This window comes from Protopterus annectens, chromosome 3.part1 (assembly GCF_019279795.1).
Source record: "Protopterus annectens isolate FY-2018-M chromosome 3.part1, PAN1.0, whole genome shotgun sequence".
In the NCBI taxonomy this organism is placed as follows: Eukaryota; Metazoa; Chordata; order Ceratodontiformes; family Protopteridae; genus Protopterus; species Protopterus annectens.
The window spans coordinates 631,180,575-631,203,745 of record NC_056732.1 but is presented as its reverse complement, the minus strand read 5'-3'; the positions used below and the strand labels follow the sequence as shown (position 1 = coordinate 631,203,745).

The following is a 23,171-nucleotide window of genomic DNA, read 5'->3' as shown; positions in this document are numbered from 1 at the left end:
AGGATATGCACACCTCTGGACTGGTAGCCCAGCATAATGCATCCGAGATGCTTCAGGTACAACTAACACTGGGTAAAACGGCAATGCAAGTCATAGCCTGCTACAGAACCCCAAACATGTCCCTAGACTTGTACACCAACTTCCTAAGCACAATGGAATCTGTCAAGGTCCAACCCAATACTCTCATACTGGGTGACTTCAACTACCCTTCCATCAACTGGGAAAACTATTCAAGTACCAATGTACAGGCCCAATGCTTTTTGGAATTTATCGATTCCAATGCCCTGGACCAGCTCATTCTGACCCCCACTAGAGGAAGCAGCATCACCAAACCTGGTTGTCACCAACATGGGAGACTTTTGGTCCATACCTATAGTCAGTTCTTTCCTGGTTAAATTTGACCACAAACTGATCACCATGGAAATCTCCATCTCACCTACACCCCCCCACTAAGGTGACCACCCTGAAAAACTTCTCTAAAGCTGACTTTGGGCTCCTAAAAGCAGAGGTGGTTAACTTCTCGGCACCCATGCCAATGGAAAATAGCTGCATGACTGCTGAATCATACACCAATGCACTGTACAAGCATGGACACAAATGCATGGACCTTGCCATACCAAATAGAAGTAAGACACTCTCCTCCAAAAACGGAAACCAATCTGGTAGTCCCCAGCCATCAGTAAACTCTACAACAGAAGGAAGAAACTGTTGCCGAAAAGAGGAAAATCCTGGGATGCAAAAAACTCCCTTACCAGTCTCAGTAAGAAGCTGAGATCCCTAATAAAATCTTCCAAAGCTAGTTATGAAATAAAATTGCCAAAGATTCCAAAGACAACCGCAAGGTGTTGTATAGCTATGTGAAGAATCTGAATGGCAATGCTCAGATCTGCTCTGAGCTACAACAGAATGGCATTAAATATACTGATCCAAAGGATATTGCCAATATCCTGGCAGATAGATTCAGTGCCAACTTCACCCCCCTCTCACCCCGTAAAGGGCCCATCTCAATACTGAAAAATTGCCAAAATCCGGAAATCGCCACACAGGTAAAAACCGCACTCTCCAAAGCTAAGAATACAGCATCCATGGGACCAGACGACATCCAGAGCTGTGTACTACATGAACTGGCACCTCACCTAAGTGTCATGTTTAATCATAGCCTTACCTCAGGCTTCGTGCCCACTGAGTGGTGCACAGCTACAGATATCCCACTCCACAAGGGGGGATCCACCTTGGATCCTGGGAACTACTGCCCCATCAGTCTGATGAGCCTGATCTGCAAGGCCATGAAACGTAATATCATAGAACTTATAAACAAAGAAATTGGCAACCTTCAAACACTGGACTCCACCCAGTTTGGGTTCGTGAAGGGCCGATCTTGTCTTCTGACCTGATTGACTTCTTCGAATCCGTCTCCAGAGCTGTATACGAGGGTAAGGCGGTCCAAAAAGCCTATCTGGACCTCGCCAAGGCCTTTGACACCATCCCCCACTCTGGAATCATAGATAAACTTACTAAGCTAGGCATTGATCCCTATGTTCATAGGTTCATAGGTTTATACTAGGCTATCTGCCCTAAGGCATTTATAAGCCTAGCCCAAAGTTTTGTGGCTTACGCCACCCCTTATGTTAAAAAATACTGTGCCCATTCGTTTGTTGTGCCTCTGTCCAGCAGTGACACAGAGATGATTCCCGGGGTAAACCTACGATCTCCCATCCACCGGTCAAGATTTCTCTTGAACAGAGCCAGCGAGGTGCTCTGCCTCACATGGACCGGGATTTTATTCCACAGCATAGGGAGTCTCTGGGTGACAAATCTATCCCTCCAGCATGTCCTATTTATATCCGTGCTAAGGTTTAAGTCACTTGCTCTAGTGGATCTGGTAGATTTGGATTTTTTGAGATGGAGCATGTCCATTAATTCCGGGTTGGACGGCGCAGGTCACCTCTGAGCAGGCGGTATGCGACTGAATAGAGCTGGAGTTTCTTCAGTCTGGCAGCATATGACAGATTTTGGAGTCCCTTTATCCTTTTGGTGAGGAACTTTTGGGGTCTCTCCAATTGCTGCAGGTGTCGGGTGAGATACATCCCGAATGGGGCATTGTACTCGATCATTGGTCTGATAAGTGAAGAGTACAGGGGAACAATGACCTCACTTGATCTGGATGTGAATCCCTTCATGATCAGGTGGGCAATGTAGAAGGTCTTTCTAACCACTTTAGCAATGTGAGTGTCAAAAGAAAGGCCACTGTCAACCTGGGTCCCCAGGTCCCTGATAACCTCTTCTGTGCTTAATGGATTGCCACCTATATGGTATCTTGGGGTTACCTTGTTTTTCCCGAAGGGTATGACTATACATTTTTTGGCATTTAACTTCAGGCCATGGCTCTGGCACCAGTTGTCAGTTTCCGTGAGACCCCTCTGAAGGATATCTGTGTCCGATGTACTTTCTACTATGGCGCCCAGTTTGCAGTCATCTGCAAACTTTGTCAGCCATAGTCCTCCTATGTTTGCCTGTACTTCTGAGAAGTAGATGCCGAACAACAGGGGGCCAAGGACTGAGCCCTGTGGGACACCACTTGTGACCGGCTTGGAGTCTGACATGGCGCCAGCAACTCTAACCCTGTGGGTTCTGTCCTTTAGCCAGTTTGCAACCCATCTTGTGACATATGGGTTTATATTTAAGCTGGTAAGTTTCTCTATAATACCCGAGTGGGGTATTGTGTCGAAAGCTTTTGCAAGGTCAAGGTAGGCTGTATGGACTGCCTTTCTTCATCCATGGCCTTGGTGACTGTTTCGAAGAAGTCGACCAAGTTCAAAAGGCATGATCTGCCCTTGACAAAGCCAAACTGGGTCGGGTCCAATGTCTGCAAGTCCCCTATGTCTTTGTTTGAGTTCCATTATGATCCTCTCCATAGCTTTGCAGACCAGGCTTGTTAAGCTTATGGGGCGGTAATTACCAGGGTCCGTAGAGGCACCGCCTTTGTGGAGTGGGACCACAGTTGCCGTACGCCACTCCTTGGGCACGTATCCTGTGGTAAGGCTATGATTAAACAGCTGCCTTATATGTGGGTTTAGTTCCTCGTTGAGTTCGTGTAGCACACAGCCGGGGACGCCATCCGGTCCCATTGATGCTGTGTTTTTAGCTTTAGAGAGAGCAGCTTTCACCTGCGCATTTGAGATGTCTGGGAGGCTACACTCCACTGGGATAGTTATCTCTCCTTTTGGGGAGGAGAGGGGGGTGAAGTTTGCACTGAACCTGTCTGCCAGTATGTTGGCAATGTCTGTGGGTTCAGTGATTTTTGTATCATTTTGGACTAATTCTGCATATCTGGGAGTTTCCACCCAGGTTTCTAACATAGCTGAAGAAGGCCTTATGATTGTCTTTTGAATCTATTGCAATTTTTCTCTCAAAGTTGGCCTTGGATGATTTTATGAGTGCTCGTATTTTTTTACTAATAATGATCAAGGGTGTCTTCTCTTTTATGGATTTTGCTCTATCATGTAACAGCTTTCTCCTCTTATTGTAAAGTTTGTTTATGGCTGGGGTCCACCAGACTGGACGTTTGCCCTTGGTGGAAAGAGTCTTGGTTTTATTAGGGATTGCCTGATCCATGCAGTCCTGGAGGTGTTCGTAGAAGGCATTTGTAAGGGCTTCCGCAGCTTGGATTGTGGTTTCCACTGGCTCGGGGGCCTTGAAGGATACCACACCAGTCTTGAGTAGTGTGAAGTTTGCCACTCGATGGGTTGCCAATTGGCTTACTGACAGAGCCCACACTGTAGAAGAAGCAGACTCCAAATCCAGCTCCAGCCAAGTGATAAGTGGAGTACCTCAGGGTTCATTCCTGGGACCACTCTCGTTTGGCAACTACTTCTCTGAAGTACAGGCCAACACTAAGGGACTCTGGCTAACAAAGTTCGCAGGTGACTGCAAACTGAGAGCCATTATTGAATCCCCAAATGATGTGGATATTCTACAAAAGGACCTTACAGAAACAGATGTTTGGTGCCAGAGCCATGGGCTCAAGCTCAATGCCAAGAAATGTATAGTTATCCCCTTTGGGGAAAAAACATGTACCCTTGAATTACCACATAGGTGACAGTACACTAAACACCGAAAGTGTGATAAGAGACTTAGGGACAAAGGTAGACAGTGGTCTCACCTTCGATAACAACATGGCCACAACAGTTAGGAAATCCTATGTGGCACACTTCATCACTAAGGGCTTTTCATCCAGAAAAAAGGAGGTCATTGTCCCACTGTACTCATCCCTCGTTAGACCCATTATAGAATACAATGCACGTCCCATTTAGTATGTACCTCTCAAGACATATGCAACAACTGGAAAAGCCACAGAAATACCTCACTAAAAGAATCACAAGCCTAAAGCAGATGCCCTATGCTGACCGGCGAAATAAAAACTCCAGCTATACTCTGTCGCATATCATCCACTCAGAGGCGATCTCTGCTTAACATACAAGGCCATGTCAAACCCAGAGTTGTTGGACATGCTACACTTAAAGAAATCCCAATCCTTCAGAACCACACACTCCAGGGATCTAAACCTTGTCATCACAATGAACAAAACATGATGGAGGGATAGGTTCCTGACCCAGAGACTCCCCAGACTCTGGAATAGACTGCCCATACATGTCAAGCAGAGTGCCTCTTTGGCCCTCTTCAAAAGGAACCTTGATGAGAGATAGAAAATTCACCCTGGGGATCACGCAAGTCCCCCTGCTAGACAGGGGTCCAGGGAAGTAAATATTGTGGGAAGAAATAGCCAGGGAATTGTTATGGCTAAGCCTTTATAGGCCCTAGGGCCAATAGCCTAGTACCAACCTCTGAACCTATGTTGTGGCAAGTAGGTCGCACAACTTTTCTTTTTCAAGTTTGCTGTTGCATTCTGGCTCTGCTAGGTAAGTTTTAAAAATGTTGGTCTGGCAAAGCTACATTAAAACAGCTTACTGTATTTATGGAAAACCATCACGTCATCCAGTAGATAAATGCTGAGATGATGAAACAAATAGTTTTATTCTGATGAATAATTGGATTAACACAACACTCAGCAATGTCAGTGTGTGTTAACATTATCTCTGGTTTGATGTCATTACTTACTAATGTGCTCTTAAAACTGTCATTTGTGTGGGTGTGTGGCTGTTTAATGAAACTATTCTGCTTGGCTTAAAGAAATAATATTGGCATTTTTAAACCCATTTGCACTGTACAGCTCTTCTCATGTACCCATTGTTTGTATATCTGTAAGTAAGTCTTCAGTATTATAACTGGCTGTTCCTTTTATTTACAGAAATACAGAAAGAAGCCATTCTGCTGCAGTCTATGCAATTTTGCTGCCAAGCTCCCTTCGTCATACAAGAATCATATATTAAGATGTCACGAAGAGGAAGTGGACCTGGCTGTGATGATAAATTGTCCTCATTGTCCTTTCATCGCTCATCCAAAGACAATTTTACAGCATGTCAAAATGTTTCACACAGCTCCCCGAAAACTTCCGGTTACCCCTCCAGTAAATACTGCACTTAACATGATAGGAACAAATGTTGATAAGGTGACATTTTACTGCCGTCACTGCTCTTTTTCAGACACTTTGTACTACAGTATCAAGAAACACGTCCTGGTAGCTCATTTTGAAAATGTAATAAATGCTTGGTTTGGCCAGATTGAGGGAGAGGTTGAGCCAGAAACCAGAAGAGACACGGCATGTTATGCAAATGACCAGAGAATACCAACATACAGGTACTGCTGCAGGAAATGTGGTGCAGGTGCTGCTACTCAGGATGCTTTAATTTATCATATATTGACTTCAGAAAGGCACAGAGAGTTAGAAGTGCAGTTAAGAGCTTCAATATGTGAAGTACGGAAGCCACATGCTAAAAAAATTGGACTCTGGAAACCTATGAGTATTGCTCCAAAACCTCAGAAAATGGCACCTCCAGTTTTAACTTCTAACACTATTCCTATTCCAGGACCGCCACCCCTACGACCTCCTCCAGTGTACCCTTATCACCAAAACTTTCAGAATCATGCAATGGGGCCATTTTTGCAAAGACCACATGCACCTGTAGGAATGGTTCCCCTTCCTCAGAATGCTCACAATCCATCAATGGGGCCGCTTAAGTCCATTTTCAACAGTTTACCGCCACAGAGTAATGCTGGCACAATAGCAGTTTCCACAAGTTCTTCTGGGAATTTCCCAACACAGTTACCTTCTTCATCTGCACGTACTTCTGGGAATTTTCCAGCTCCAGTTTCGTGTACTTCTGGGAGTTACCCAGCACAGTTGCCCACACCTGTTTCCTGTACTTCTGGGAGTTTTCCAGTACAGTTACCTTCTCCAGTTTCCTGTGCTTCTGGGAATTTTTCTGCACAGTTACCTAGTCCAGCTGCATGTACTTCTGGGAGTTTTCCAACACAGTTGCCTACTCCAGTTTCCTGTACTTCTGGAAGTTATCCAGCACAGTTGCCTACTCCAGTTTCATGCACCTCTGGAAATTTTCCAACACAGTTACCTTCACCAGTTGCATGTACCTCTAGTAATTTCCCAACACAGATGCCTGCTTCTGTTGTGTGCACTTCTGGAAATTTTCTGTCACAGTTACCTGGTTCAGTTGTACGTACTTCTGGCAGTTTTGCAGCACATTTACCTACTTCAGTGGCACATTCACAGCAGCAGAGACCACCTCCATCACAGCATCGACAACCACCGTCTCAGCATGCACCTCCACCTCCGCAGCGACCACCTCCACCACTGCAACCTCCGCCTGCACTACCACCAGTACAGCCTCCACCTCCAACAGTACAGCTTCCTCCTCTGCCACGACAGCTGCAGCCACCACTTCCACCACCACCACCCCATGTCACTGTTTTGCCTCCAGCTTATCCTCGCAGTCAGAATAGTATTGCTGTTCGACCACCAGTTCCTCAGTCAGTGTTTGTTTCTCAGACACTTCCTCTTAATCAGTCTGCTAGGTCTCCAGCTACCTTTTTGGCTACAGCACCTATACTAAGACAGTTGATTCCAACTGGTAAGCAAGTAAACGGTATACCAACATACACTCTTGCTCCAGTTCCAGTTACTTTGCCTTCTGCTTCTGGGAGTGTGGCAAACATTACAACATCTGCTGTTCCTGTACAGTTTACACAAGCTAAATCAGTGACGCAGGTAACTGTCCCTACACCAAATGTGCCTCCTTCACCAACTCCACATGTAATGCAGTCAACTCTTCAGCCTCCACTTAATCAAGCTTCATTTTTACCTCCACAAATAAACTGTGTTCCAAAGCAAGCTAAACAGTGGAAGACGTGCCCTGTATGCAATGAGTTGCTTCCTTCAAATGTGTATCAGGTTCACATGGAGGTTGCTCATAAGACAGCTGTTGTGAAGACCGAGGATCAGGGTGTGCCTGAAAAACTTGTTGCTCGAGCATTGTTTTTGAAGTGGATCAAATATAAAGTTGTCAGATGCATCTCTTGTAAATGCTTTTTGTCTGAAGATATACTTGCAACACATTTACTGATGCATGGCTTAACTTGCTGTTTGTGTCCAGAGGTTTTCTGTAGCCTAAAGAGTTTATTAGAGCACACCAAGAGCATCCATGAAGGGCAAGTAAAAATTCCTAGGGACTTAATGGCAAATGGTTTTCAATTTGACACCGACTTAAATGGAAATTTAGCATTCTCCCGCTTTGACTTCACCATAGCACTACCAAAGGAAGAAATAGGTGACAGAGAAGTTCATCTGGCCCTACTTTCTGGTCCACATCAAAAGGTGGTTGTGCCTATCTATATTAAAATACAGCTTTCACAGCAACATTCAGTTGTGCAGCAAGTCAGCCAGAACCGTCAGCAAGTGTCAAAATGCCCATTTTGTTTTGGCACATTTTCTGGGTCAGAAATTTATGAAATGCACTTGAAGGAGCGGCATCATATAATGCCAACAATTCACACAATTTTGAAGACTCCAGCCTTTAAGTGCATTCATTGTTGTGGGGTGTACACAGGCAACATGACTCTGACTGCTATTGCTGTGCACTTACTTCGTTGCAGAAGTGCACCTAAAGACAAAGCTGAGGCAAATGGAGACATTGTGTCTGAATCTTTTGGGAAGAAGCAAGAAGAAATGGTGAATGCAGAAAAAGAAAAAACAGAGATTAAATTGTTTCCTTTTAAACGAAAATCGTGTGATTCAGCTGCTGTTACAGTTATATTGGAACGTAATAAGGATAAGGAAGAGCTACGTATGGCCCCAAATGGAGAGAAGAGAAGAAGGGTTGAAAGTATTGGTGATGAAGTGTCATCTGCAACAGATCTGGATGAAGATTATGTTGATTTAATACTGGATCCAAGAGGATATGAAGATTCTTCATATGAAAAGCGAAAGCAGTTTATCTTGAACTATTTCCATACACAACCATACCCAAGCAAGAAAGAAATAGAAAAACTTTCAATGGTTTTGCGATTGTGCAAAACAGATGTTGCAACATTTATTAGCAAAAAACGTAACAAGTGTGTAAAATCTGCTCAAAGCTCTAAGCCTTCAGTTCTTTTGGGATTTAATATGACTGAATTGAAGGATGTAAAGCACAGTTTAAATCTAAGCTAAATCAGCTCCGAAAGCTGATACTGACAAATATTACCCGATATGAGCATATTCGCAGTGTGCTGTAAGTGGGTTCTTTACTGTCATTTGAATTTTCAAAACCACAAGTTGCAGGTTTCCACATGCATAAATGGACTGCTTTATTCAGTTCGACAGCCTGATTTGCCAAAAAAATAACTTTCATTTGGCCCATCACTTAAAGCAGATTGCAGCCTGAAACATTCCATGTCAGATTTTTTTTTTTTTTTTTTTTTTTTTTTTTTAAAGAATGCTTTTTTAGAAATGCAGGTAACTGTAAACTGTTAACATATGGCTTGTAAATTCTTCCCTGGGTTTTCATTTGTTTTAAACTGAATTTGATAATTTCATCTACTTTCTAGAAACATTGGAATAAAGCAAAGCAACCACATGGCTTAGGATGTGGGCATTCAAAGGCAAGATTCTTCAAGAACTGTTTACATAACAGCAGTAACAGGCTTGTAAAATATTTCTTATGTTGTAATGCTAAGGTACACAGAAAAGTTTTTGTTATATGTGCACCTGTAGACTTGCATAATTGAGCTTACTGGTGTGGTTACATCTTTAAGCTCCTGCAGTTTGCTTGTATTGAGAAGCTACAAGCAAATGTATTTTAAGTTGCTTGCATGCAAGCACAAAATGAGAAAATACTTCTATGGGAAACTGTGAAGCAAAGAAAAAAAAGTTTGCAAGCAGTAACAAAACAGGGTTACCATCTACTACAACACTGTAATATAGTTATGTTGTGACTTACGTTTAGCTTATGTCCAATTTAGAGTAGCTGTTCTAATTATTTATGAGGATTAGGACTGGGCTTGAAAAGGGTTTGCAAGTCATCATACCTACTTGAAAGATTGAGTTTAATAACAGGCATCATTTTACTTTTCTGATGTAGACATTGTAGTCCTTATAGCTGCTTTAAGATAGTTAAAAGCACATGCTGGTATGTATTAAGAACATTTTGCATGGCTATAAGAATGTCCCATTCGTTCATTTCTTTGATGTGTAACTCAGCTGAAGTGAATGGTGTTCATTTGTCGACTTTCTGCACTTCTGTTTTCATCCCCTTCTTTATGTGGAGACACCAGCTTAAGAGTTTTATAATTTCATATGTTCATTACCTGTATTCCAGGTTTTCATAATTGTCAGGTGCAGAGAAATGTCTTGTTTTATGATAATTCATTTCATTATGTCCTGTGTAGTTTTATATCCCTTTTTTTCTATTTCCCAGGTATAGAAAGATTGTAGGCATGAACAGTATAAAAAAACAAGAAGAGGTTTAAATAGGAAATATCTGTAGAACCAAAGTCTGATTTTTTTTTTAAAGGTCTTCTGATGCCTTCAAGATTTTTTTTTCCTCGTGCGTTCTAAAGAAAGAAAACATGATTCTTATCTTTTGAGAAACACTATGGTCCAGCTGAATGTCTACACCTGAGGCTGTCATCCTTGTTTTAAAAGACAATCTCAGAATTGGCAATCAAATTCATTTTTTGCTTTCATTAAGCAAAAGAACATTTATTTTCTTTAATGTTTTGAGGATTAGTATTGGAACATGTACTTCCAAAGTGTCTGTTTCAATAAAGAAAAGCAAAAGAGCAAGTCTGTGTTGTGCATTAGCAATCCAGAAAGGACACCTGCCTACTCTACAGTAATGATGAATACACTTTACTGATGATAGTTAAAATGTTTAAAATGCTATAGAAAGTTAAATCCATAACAACTTTAGCTCTTCACATAATCACTGATTTTTATGTACATCATCATACATGAAGATCTACATCATCTAGTGTACTAGACATGCTGTAGAAAGTTAAATCCATAACAACTTTAGCTCTTCACATAATCACTGATTTTTATGTACATCATCATACATGAAGATCTACATCATCTAGTGTAGTAGACATGCAGCAAGAACAGATGAATGATAAATGAAAAAAAATTCTTTGTTTTGGTAGTTTTCCTGGTGAGGAAAAAAAGATGCAAGACATCAGTAGCTGTTTAAATGTCTTCCATACCTGAAGGTTAAATGTTTTCCTTCTATGTTTTGTTGAGTTGCTCATTGGCGCTACCCTTCACAGGATTATTTGAAATAATCAAGACCGTAAATGTATTGATAACTTTATAACTTCTACATATTTATAGCTTTTTAACAAGTTTCTTGTCCCATTGTAGAATAAGACACCCTCCCCCAATCTGTGGAAGCATTCTGGATTCTGGGTTGTAGACATCCTACAAAAGTCAACACATTCCCAGAAGATCATTTATTTTTCAGTGAAAAGTATTGCTCTTTATGGCTTATTTTTATTTTATAATAAGCTGTATGCTTTTATTTTTAATTTGGTGCTTAAGCATTCATTTGTTCTTAGTGTACAGTGAAATGAGGATGACAGGCTTGCATGTTTTCTTTATATACAACAATATATTTAAAAAAAATCTGATGCAGCATTCTGTCTGTTGCCAAACACAGAACAGTTAGCGTAATTGTTTTGACAGTTTTTCATGTCTGTTTGTTGCCTTAAAATATTTGTACTTGTGCTTCATTATTTCATTGCTTTTGTATTTGGTAGTTGAACATTTTGGAATTTATGTACACTTTTAAAGCCTGACAAAATTAAAAGTTGTTGCATCATCATCATTAACTTTGTGCTGTTACTGCTCTAAGAACATGCCATCTTATTTTCCTTTATGTACCATATCCAGCATATGCCTGTTTCGCTGTGAACTTTGTCATAGGGAGGTGCACCCATGTTAAATGTGTTATGAAAACATAATGTAGTAGTATATTGTGGAAACACAGGATAGTGTTGTATTCATTTCAGCAGTATAGGAAAAAGGAACACGTCTTTTTACATTGTTTAAAATTAGCTGTGTATGGGAAACAGTTATGGCCCACAGCATAATTTTTTCTATTCCACCCAGGATGGCTAACAAACGTACTTTTTTGTATGTTATGACACTAATTGTTGTAGAACTAGAGTAACCAGGACGGTTCCAAAGCAGAGTCTCAAACCCAGTCCCTTATATATAAACCAAAAAAATAGTTATTTATATTGGCTTAAGTTTTACACAGTATTTAGTTAAGTATTTATTTGTATACATATGAAATTTGCAATATACCAATGATATGCCCACATGAATTGTATAATTTTGCATTCATGCGAGTCCCTTGGAACAACAGGGTACAAGAAGTGTTTTGTTTACTATGCAGTAAAGTGTACTATACAGACTGCTGGTTTCTAGTGAGGTGCACAACTGCTGGCTGGTTGCTTATAGTGTGCAAGTTAGTATATGACAGTAGTAAATCGTCACAAAGGATAAAGGAAACTTTTGCTTTCTGCAGATAGTAAATGATGTTTTAAGGGTCATTGTTGCAGTATACTCTGTAGCCATGGTATTTGACCACAGGCAGACATTGTCTTTCCAGCGTTGCTTCAAAAGCAGACATCCATTGAGCAGTGCTAGTCTCCTCCTCATGTTGGGAATGTCCAGACAATGCACAGATGAAACAGATGGGAAGCTCACAATATCTTAAGCTCCCCCAGCTTCAAAAACGATAAGTACCTCACTTTGTGTTTGTTTTTTTGTGTTTGTATTACATTGGATGAATTTGTACTTGCGTTGAAATGCCCCCACCCCCCAAAAAAAAAAAAGCTGAAGACATCCTGGTTGTCTGCAGGAGACAAATTTCATTATAATAATATAACGTGCACTCTTTGGTTGAAGATTATTGGGTTGCTTATTGTGAACAGTGCCGAGCCTTTAATAAAAAAAAAAAAAAACCTTCTACACAGAGCTCAAACTTTAGGGCCTATGTGAAGCACAGGATGGTCTTAGTGCTGGGGCAGGAGGCACCTTCCAACACAAGTGTAGCTAGGGTGGGGTGAAGGGGTCAGCTGTCCCAGGTGCAAGGGTTAAGGGGGTGTGATTGGCAAGATCCTTTTTTCATATTTTGGTTCTTACGTAAATGCAAGCACAGGCAGCATAGGGTGAAGGTGTTAGACCTGGCATTCTACCTTGGAAGGGAAAGAGTGCCAGTTTTTTTTTTTTTTTTTTGCTCTTGTGTAGAACATGCAGACATCGGAACCTGGGCTCATCTGCGTGACAGAAGAAAGGAAGAGGTGCCAGAATTGGAAATTGGATCTTTGTTTTTGTTCTTACATAGAGTGTGAGGGCTTTAGGACTTAGTCCTACTCAAGGAAGGTGCACCAGATCTGAGAACAGATCTTGTTTGCAGTTGGAGAGCACACCTTTGAGACTTGCCAGCTCCAGAAAGACCTTGCCTTGCTCACTATCAGTTCTGGCACTTCTTTATGTCCCACCTATGATGGCATTTTTGAGGTATACAGAGGGACTGTCACTTATCTCAACTACATGGAATCCACAAGGGACATCAGCCTTTTGCGTGAACTTTCCATGTTAATCATTGATGTCTTCTCCCCAGTGGAAATTCCAGCTGTTTTATGGATCAGTTTGCTAATGTTGGAACAATCCCACTTTTATAAAATTTGCCTAAAGTTTCTGGGCAGTTAGCAAGATCACACCTGGCTGTCATGCTTGCGTATCACAGATGTCAGCTTCTGCTTTCTTGGCTTACAAAATATTAAGCAGTATGTAGTAGCCTGGTAACAAGCAGTTTCCACCTTAGTATAGTCCCTAGTACCATCAGTCTTGTGTACTCCCTCAGGATAAAAGCAGAAAGGTACCCTTCACTGGAGATCTCATCTGAGCCTGAGTGGAGGAGGATCTAGAGTACTTTGACAAAATTTACTCCTTTAAGATATAGCAGTGACAATAAATGCATTATGGTTCTCCCAGAACATGTGTCCTTTGAAGAGAGAGTTGAATTGATGAGCATGAAAAGCTAGAGTAATCGGATTCAGAGCAACAGTACCTGGAGTTGCTGGATTTGGAAGAGCCAAAGCCCTCCTCTGTCCTTCCTTTGGTTCTGGGATTTGAGGACTCATTTTAGATTGCTTAATTTGAAATGACTTACAGGCTCCTATCCCAAGAAAACAGACCATCTTTATAGAATTTTGAAGAAATCTAAATACTTTGGTAATAACCCTGAGGCAAACTCTACCGATATGTCTCCTTGGATGCCTCCAAAGGATCCAGGCTAGAAAGTAAGCTCATAGAATAAACACCCTTCCTAGTGATGGGGAAAAAAGGAGTAGATTCTGGATAGATGAAAGTGTAAGCATTCACCATTCTTGGTTCAAGGACAGAAACTGTCAGACGTGTATGATCCATTAGAAGACAAATGGAGAACTTGATAGTACAAATAGGATTGAAGGCTTCAGAGGCAATATCACAACATTGTCCAAGACTGTGCTTAGTGGAAAGCATGCCAGCCATAAATTGAAGGCATGATGCAATTAATGCTTGTGCCACTGTGCTTGCTTTTGGCATGGTGATTAGGAGACATGCCTGGCTGTAGATGTCAGGTTGTCATTGATGCCATAAGTGACAACAGTTTAGTACACCCCTAGACAAGGAAATGTCCTTTAGGCTTCCTTTGCAGGACATTTTTATGAAACTGGAGAAGGACAAGGTGATAAAATTCATTGCCAAACTCTAATATAAAAGGATAAAGCCCTGACAGTTGGAGTAGGACTACAGAATATGGACTTGGCAATCCCAAGTCTGTGGCTGTAACCCTCATGGTGTCTGTGTGTGTACACATGGGGGCAGGGGACAGGATGCTCTCATCAGCCTCCTTAGGCAGATTATGGTCGTAATACAAATGCTCTTCATCACTACCTGTATGATAGCCACACCTTAGATTGCTGTCATCCTGATGGTGGATAATGATTGGGCAGTAGTGGCTGTTTGATGGGTAGTAGGCACAGGGACAAAAAAACAGATACAGAAAAAAATAATACAATCTCTCAAACAACGCTTTCATCATCCTATAGCTAGATGCAACCGTAATCACCCCACTAAACCATGCTATAAAAAACAGTCCAGGATGGAAAATACATTTGAAAAAGACTATTTGAAAGGAGACAACAGGTTTGGAGAAGGCAGATAATGTTAACACATAAAACAAGGTTCAGATGGCAAATCCCCCACTTCTCAGAAGCAATGGTCAAATCACAGTGCTTAGTATTCCCTTCTTTTCTATCCCCTTTATCCACCTTTTGGATGAAATATTCTTTTTGCCAAGCAAATTTGTTCGATTTGACCTTGGACCACTGTTTGATAAAGGTTATTGCTTCTGGTTACAAGTTCAGATAGTTTCCACCTTTTTCAGGCATGCCTATGCTTCTCCAAAATCATCTTTCTGGAAATCCGTAACTCAGTTAAACTAAATGAGTCATTCCTCATTCAAGAGAAAGGCAAGAGAGTTTAGGATAGTTTCGGGTGCCTTGGAGATATTCCTTGCTTGAACAAGTTTGTGTTAGTCGAGACACTCCAGATAATTAACTTACAAGCCCTTCTAACTGTGCAGCTCAAAAAGACATTCTTTTCTAGCATTGCAAGCACCTTGCTGAAAATCTTTGTTCACAAACTTGCAACAGTATTTGAGATTTTCTGCAGCAACACCCTTTGCCAGTTTACCTTTGGCATTTGACTTCTCTGCTGCACCCACTCTACACCAAATGCTTAGCTCAAGTTTTTTTGTAGATGGTGGGACGTTTATAGCTATGCCCAATAGGATGATTGTTTTATTCTGGCTGTCTGAGAGAAGCTGAAGAAGGCATTCATTGAAACTTCTCAGTTATTGGTCAAGCATGGACATCTGTCTCCCATCTGCATACATTCTTTCTCCAGCCAAAATTAAGGCTTTCTTCAGCCACTATCAGTATTTTGTCTGTGTTCAGCACTGCAGGATAAGGTCCATGTCTTATTCCATTTTTGCCACAGGGTAGCTCAAAAACTCATTTGACTACAAGGACCTTTCTCAAGGTTGTGTGATGCAGGTCAGCTTCTATACTGATGCTTTCCCAAGTCAAGCTCCAGATAAAAGGCTTCTTTGGTACCTTGAGAATCTATGAGAGTAAAATAGCCAGTTTTTAGACGAGAAAATTCTACCCATCAAATGAGAATTTCTCTAGTGGGCAGCTTAGGTCAGGATGAAATTAGAGCTACCATTTGTGCTCCAAAGCTTTTCAGTCAGTGATCTGACATATGTGAATGTATTTAGGGAGAACATGCTGGGAACTTGAAAGTGAATGGGAATTGACCTTGAAGAAGCTGAAACTAGCATGTAAACATGATAAACTGTGTCCATCAGTTATGCTCTTTAGATTTTCAAGACCGTGTTCAAGACTGTGCCCTGTAAGATGGTTGGACAGTACCATATTTATATGGTATCCCAGTAAGCATCTTCAGTTGTGCGGACTGGCTGTGCTGGGCTGTGAGCTAGCAGTACTCCGTCTCTGAGCAGTCAGCATCCTCAGCTCACAACTTATGATAGCAGACTACCAGAGCAGGTGTTTGGACAACCTGCACAAATGGAGCATGGGCAGAAAGGTCTTCCTGAGCATCATAAGTAAATGAGACAGCCTTCCTATATAACTGCTATATTCTCAAGAGAGCCATCAACTTAAGAAGCTCTGTTTACGTCTCCCATGCAATGGTAACTAAGTTAATGCCTTCGTCCCTTAAAACAAAGGACTTGCATATGCCTTCTTCTGTCTTTCTCATCCTATGTGTTCTGCTGTACGCAAGAAGAGGCTAAACAGAACTTACTCTGATTAGCTTCCAAATGTACAAGCCAAACATGATTCTCCAAACTAATTTAAATGTGTGGAGGACTTGCTCATCCTGTTTTCCCCCTGCAAACTGCTGACCCATAGGTGTGCATTTCTCCTTCATCCCGATCACAGGTGTCCCAGCCTCATTGGATAACTGATTTCACCCTAGTACTTCAGAGGCAACTGTTCTGTATAGCAATAGCTTGTGTACTGCATCAGGCTTGACACAAAACACTGTATGATGCAAAATGTACATTTGCAGTATCAGAAGGATGTGGTTTCAACTTTGAGGTGGAAGATTAGAATGCTGTGAGTTCTTTTCCTATGACAGGTGCTTGAATTAATTTTCTATTACTGACCTTGCAGTAGAGCCCCTCAGATGAGACATTAAGCCAGAGTCTAACCCCCCAGAGTTGGCGGCAGTTCAGGTGGATGCAAAGGATTCCACAACACTTATTGAAAAGAGTAGAGAATTTCCTCAATGCCTTGGTCAAATTTCCCTTAGTTTGATTTGATTGTAATCTCAGGTCTCCCCCTGAAAATAATCCACAGGCCTAGTTGAACTAACTTGGTCAAGAAAACATAAAATAAGTAAAATAAAGAGGTTTTCTGTGTGATGCAGTAGCAGACAAATGGACATATCCACAGCATCCAGTCCAGTAGATCTGTCAAATGTTTAGTGCTGTTAAATCAGGGATTGGCCTCTGCCTTCATTAAGGTCTGCTTGTTAGTCATATCTGTCTGTTTGCTTGTGGGCCCCTTGTTTCCTCCATCACAGCTCTTAAACTTTTTCTCAGAAGTGCTTTTCATGTAATACCACACGAGACGGATTGCACCACTTTGGATGTATATTTTCATTAAATAACTGACTGTTACACCATTTGAGCATGACCACTTTGCTTCAGTGAAGTTCCTGTAATGGAAAAAAAATTTTCTGTGTGACCCTCACCTCTGCCCTGAGGCTGTCAAAGCTCCAATGCTTATTATTTGAGGAACCTTGAACCACACCATTTGCCTGTCATCAATCCTAACCCTCAAAACCAGAAGGCAGAATGTCTTGCATACCATGGATATGCACAGGAAGCTTAGAAACTACACCAGTAGAAATAATGTATTTTGGATTGTCAGGCCAACCATTTTCCCCTCCCTATTGGTTTAAAAGAGCAGACACCATAGGAGGTTTGTGAAGAGATAATGTCCGATACCACGCTGCTAGGACAGCAGCCACAGCTGCACCTTTCTTTAAAAACACATTAGCCAAAAATGTCTATTTACTCTTAACCAGGTAAATGACCTAATCTTGAGAACACTTTTCAGCTCCACTCAAGGTCAGTGTGGCATGAGCAAAACAGTTACATATCTTGATTTTAGCAAGTTATGTTTTGATCAACAAAATTAACATGGGGTCCAAAATTTGTTTTAAAAAGTCATCAATATAAATTGGTAAAGTTTTGAAAATGGATAATCGTATACATTTAGCCCTACAGTGATGAGCAAAGTGAAAAGCATACAGCAAGAAATCAAGCATTGGCAGTGCTATGACATCATCCCACTGTGTCTGCTTGGTAACAACTTCATATTCTATCTGCTCCTTTTCCAAGCAATACAAACTGAACAAATAACAGGAGCTGAGTTTTGCCTCTGAGCATGCAGCAGCCATCCTTCCATATCAAGAGCAAGGCCCCTTTTCCCCACTGTTTTTTCTACTGTCCCAAGAGTGGCACTTTACTGCAGAAGAAGTCCTTATGACCAACAGTTGTGAAGATATTCTGGTAAACTACAGATGTTCAGATAATGGGATCACTGTTGCGGTATGAACTCCAACCCCCTTTGTCCCCTTGTTTTCTCATCCACGTAAAGATATTATTATTTTCCTTATTTTGTGTGGTGTACTACTTGTGTGCTATTGGATGTAGAACTTTGTTTACCTCACCTGTAGAGATTAGTAATTATGCTAGAGTTTGGTTGCTAGCATTTTAAACCATGGTGAGAGCTGTACCTAATTTGGTCTTCAGGATCACGTTTGGATTCTTGCTCCAAAAAGAGCAAAATGAGGTGGAGATTTTCCTCCTTTCAACTGAACATCCCACTGATATCCTTAGCATGTGGAGGGAGACTTGCAGTGATGTCCTTCAAGGATGCATCTGCAGTCATCACATATGGGTTGTCCTGCCTCAGGCAGCCCTTCGGTCGGCCGGATTCCAAAGTCTGGGTCCGGCGTCGGCTGATGTCGCCCTTTCCCCGACGTCAGAGTGCCTGGGGTATAAAAGAGTCAGCCGACGCCATCTTCCTCAGTCTTTCTTGCCACGTGGTGCCCGAAGCAGAAGCAGTTCGCAAGTGCCGGTCGGCCAGCTCCTGTAATTCAGCTACCGAAGACTTCAAAAAGCTAAGTACCCCATTGGGGACTCTTTCTTGTCTCAGCCGATGTCAGATAAAGTTAATAATTGTTTAACTTGTGGGAAACAAATACCTCATAAGGATTTCCACTCTTACTGCCTCCCCTGCCTAGGCCCAGACCACGACGTCTCGGCCTGTTCAGCCTGTACTTCCTTCAACAGACGCACCCTTAGACGTCGGGCTGAGTTTGCAGAGGAATTTTTTGGGGCTAGTTTTTCATACAATATGCCGTCGGAGACTCCGACTTCACATTTGATTAAGAAACGGAAGGACAAGGACCGACACACGCGGGCCGCAGTTTTGGCTGAAACCACGGCCAGGCCTACCGCGAGTGTCTCGGTCTCGGCTGAAACAGAGTCCTTGGTACTTCCTACCACCGAAACCGCTCAGCCGACTACCTCGGTCCCGGAGGCCCCGGCTGAATCTGTTATTGAATTTCCTACAGAAACTGGTGTCCTGGAACCTTCCGACACCATACCTTTAGACAAAACTACACCAGCACGTGGTGCAGCCAGGCCTCCTGCATCCATGTCCATTAAGGCATTCTCTAGGGCTAAAGCTGCTAAACTATCCAAAGCTTTGCCTCCCAAGGTTATCCCTCAGGGACCCACTACAGGTTCACAGATTCTAAGCTTAGCAGAGGACCTTATCTCCTTAATTAGGGGCTCTCAACCTCATCCGGACAGGGGCTCTCAACCTCCTCCAGACAAAAGGCCCAGGGTTGAGCCCTCTGATCCCCACTCCTCAGATGAGGCCTCAGATGGTTCTACTCTCTCGGACCACCAGGAGGAGGCTTTTTCGGCCTACGAGGATTCTGATGCAGAGGAATCTATTCCTTCGGCCTCCCCTCCTGAAGAGTTTTCCTTTGGGGAGACACTCCACACTATGAGAGAGCATTTCCAGTGGCAGGGCCAGGAATTCTCTGATTCCAGGAAGAAATTAAGGACCATCTTGCATTTGCCTCAGCATAGACCTTTGGCTATTCCTCCTGTTTTAAATGTCATTGATGATGTGTACTCTGAGTCTAGCACAACCCCTGATACTCTTCCTCCGGCTCCTGTCAAACCCGATAGGTACTACAGGGTCCCGGACTCGCATCTTCACCTTTACAAGGCCCACTCTGCTGATCCATAAACTATTTCCCAGGGCCCTAAAGGGGTTGCAGCTGCCACTACTAAAAATCCTCTCCCATCTGAAAGGGAGTCTAGAGCTTTAGAGAGATGGGGTAAAAAAGTGTATACTTCTGCTACTCTTTCTATGAGGGCATTGAATTGTCAATTTCATATGATACAGTACCAAGAGTATTTGTTAGATGAATTGCATAAAAAACTGTCTTCACCTGAACCCCTAGATCGCAAATCACTTCAGGATCGCATTGGAAGCTTCATGTAGGTCAGCTATGACTGGCACAGTCATACGTAGGCATGCTTGGCTGAAGGAACAATCTCTGCCAGACCATGTCAAAGCAAAGCTTCTGGATGCTCAACTGGAAAAGCAAAAGTTATTTGGCTCCACGGCTCAGGAGGTCCTAAAGAAAGTTGAAGAAAAGGCAAAATCTGTACAAACTGTCAAAGATTTTCTCCAAGTCCAACCACCAAGATTCAGCAGGAATTGGCCTTCCAAAAATTGGTCCTTTCCAGACACAGAGAGGTTTCAGAGAGGCAAGAACAGGCGTGCCAGAGGTAGAGGGCAAGCTAGTGGCTCCTACAGAGGGTGTCAATGGCAGCCTCCCAACCAGAGAGGTAATGCAGGACCTATAACTGCTGCACAAGGACAGGCTCAATGACTTTACTTTGACACCGCCAACCAGGGCTCAATTGGAAGCACCCTTGGGCGGAAAGCTTTCTTTATTCTCAGAAAATTGGCACAGTATTACAAGGGACAAATGGACACTACAAATAATAGACAAAGGATACAGGTTCCATTTCCACACATTACCAAAAAGAAAAGGCATGCCAGACCTGCCAGCAAATCAAAGGGCAGAGGCTTTGAAACAAATGAAAGCTATAGAAAAGGTTCCTCTCTCAGAACAAGGCCAAGGATTTTATTCCAGACTTTTCCTTGTGCCAAGAAAAGAAAAACAATGGAGGCCTATTCTCGACTTGTCCGCACTGAATACTTATCTCATTGTACCAAAGTTCAAAATGCTGACTTTACAGCATCTCCTTCCCATGCTGGGCAAGGGGTCTTGGCTGCTAACTCTAGACCTCAAGGAGGCATACCTGCATGTCCCTATCAGACAAAGTTGCAGAAGACACCTCAGATTTCTTGCAGGTTCAGAGCATTATCAATTCTCAGCATTGCCCTTTGGCTTATCTACTGCGCCCAGAGTATTCACAAAATGCCTGGCATCAGTAATTGCACACTGCAGACTTCAGGGGATTCAAATATACCCATATCTGGACGACTGCCTTATACAAGCGGACAGCCAACAAACTTTGGTAAAACATTTGAATTACGCCATTCACCTACTTCAGGCCCTGGGATATACAGTCAACATTCCCAAATCAAGACTTGTTCCATCCCAAAGAATAACCTTTCTGGGTGCGAATCTAGATACAACCACCCAAATGGCTTTCCTCACAGAAGAAAAACAAAGTCAACTACCACATTACTTCAAAAGTCTGACAAGAAAAACTCAGCTGACTGCAAGGAAAATCCTGCAGGCCCTGGGTTACATGGCTTCTTGCATCCTTCTGATTCCACAAGCAAGGCTGCATATGAGGAAACTACAATGGTACCTAAGGAGTTTATGGTCTCAGCACAGTCACAGCTTGGAAACTTTGATACCACTCATTCCATGCCTTCAAAGGGAATTTTTGTGGTGGGCTCAAGCAAGCCAGTCAAACAGGGATCTGCCCTTCAGCAAACCATTAGCCAGCCAAACCATTACAACGGACACTTCAGACCACGGATGGGGAGCGCACATGGAGGGCAGATGCATTCAAGGTCTATGGTCACAAAAAGAACTACGCATGCACATAAACCACAAGGAACTTCTAGCAGTGATACATGCAGTCAAAGCCTTCAAACCTTTTCTGCATCAAGGCCACCTACTAATAAGGACAGACAGCACCACAGTTATGTGGTACATAAACAAGCAAGGAGGCACCCATTCATATCCTCTTTGCAGACTGGCAATGAATCTATGGGAACTTTCCTTGAAACTCAACATAGAGCTGCAATCTCAATTTGTGCCAGGGAAAGGCAACATACTGGCGGACAGCTTAAGCAGAAATATCATGGATGCACACGAATGGATGCTGCACCCAGACATCTTTCTACAGATAACACAATCATGGGGCAGGCCGGACATAGATCTTTTTGCCTCCCCCCACAATCATCAGCTGAAGAAATTCTGCTCAAGGACATACCACCCACAAGCATAGAAAGTGGACGCCCTCTCTTTCAGCTGGAGAACTCTTAACAGTGTATGCATTTCCACCTCTCCCATTAATGACCAAGGTCTTACTGAAGATCAGGACAGAGCAGCCAAAAGTGATTCTGATAGCTCCGGACTGGCCAAGACAGCACTGGTACCCACTGTTAAAGAGCATGTCACGCACAAAACCATGGCCTCTTCCTCAGTGGCCACTGCTCCTGACACAGCACAATTACAAAACTCTGCATTCCAACCTGAAAACCTTGCAACTAACACCCTGGAAAATACCTTGATTCCTCCTCAGGATAGGCTATCCCAGAGAGTGAAGGATATTATCATGGAAGCTCGCCGGCCTTCCACAAGAAAGGCATATTCAGCAAAATGGAAAAGATTTCTCATTTGGAACAACACAAAGGGCCTAGATGTGACAGTGATGTACATGGCACGTATCCTGGAATACTTGGCAGAAATGTTCCACAATGGTCTGTCGTACTCTTCCATTCAAATTCTTGCTTCAGCAATTTCAGCAGAGTACAATACTGATCCACCTGTCTTCTCACATCCTCTCCTAAGGCAGTTTCTAAGAGGGATTAAAAACATCAAGCCTCCAAGGACACCACCACTGCCTACTTGGGACCTTAACTTCGTGTTGGAAAAACTAACACTGCCTCCCTTTGAACCAGCAGCATCTGCAGAGCTACAGTTCTTGTCTTGGAAGACTGCCTTCCTTCTGGCCATAACCTCAGCAAGAAGAGTATCTGAGTTACAGGCCCTCATGGCAGTACAGCCATTTACTATTTTTCATCAGGACAGAGTCTCATTGAGAACCAATCCTACATTTATGCCAAAGGTGGTATCCAGGGTCTTATTAAACCAAGCTATTCATTTGCCTACCTTCTTTCTGAATCCACAAAACAAAGGGGAGAAACTTCTGCACACTCTGGACATACACAGACAGTTGCGCTACTACTTGGACAGAACTAAAAGTTACAGAAAAACTGCCCAGCTGTTGGTAGCGTATGCTGCTAGTGCACAAGGAAAAGCAATTTCCAAA

General features: G+C 42.6%; 1 protein-coding gene across 2 annotated transcripts in view; it reads left to right on the top strand.

Annotated features, from left to right (window-relative positions):
• The window catches only part of ADNP2 (ADNP homeobox 2), a 314,134-nt gene extending 302,861 nt beyond the window's left edge, over positions 1 to 11,273 (top strand). For both annotated transcript variants that reach the window (XM_044067010.1, XM_044067011.1), the window contains exon 4: positions 5,309 to 11,273. In XM_044067010.1, coding sequence (XP_043922945.1) covers positions 5,309 to 8,623 — 3,315 coding nt within the window. In that variant the 3' untranslated portion in view covers positions 8,624 to 11,273. The remainder of the gene's footprint in view (positions 1 to 5,308) is intronic.
• The last annotated feature ends 11,898 nt before the right edge of the window (positions 11,274 to 23,171 follow it).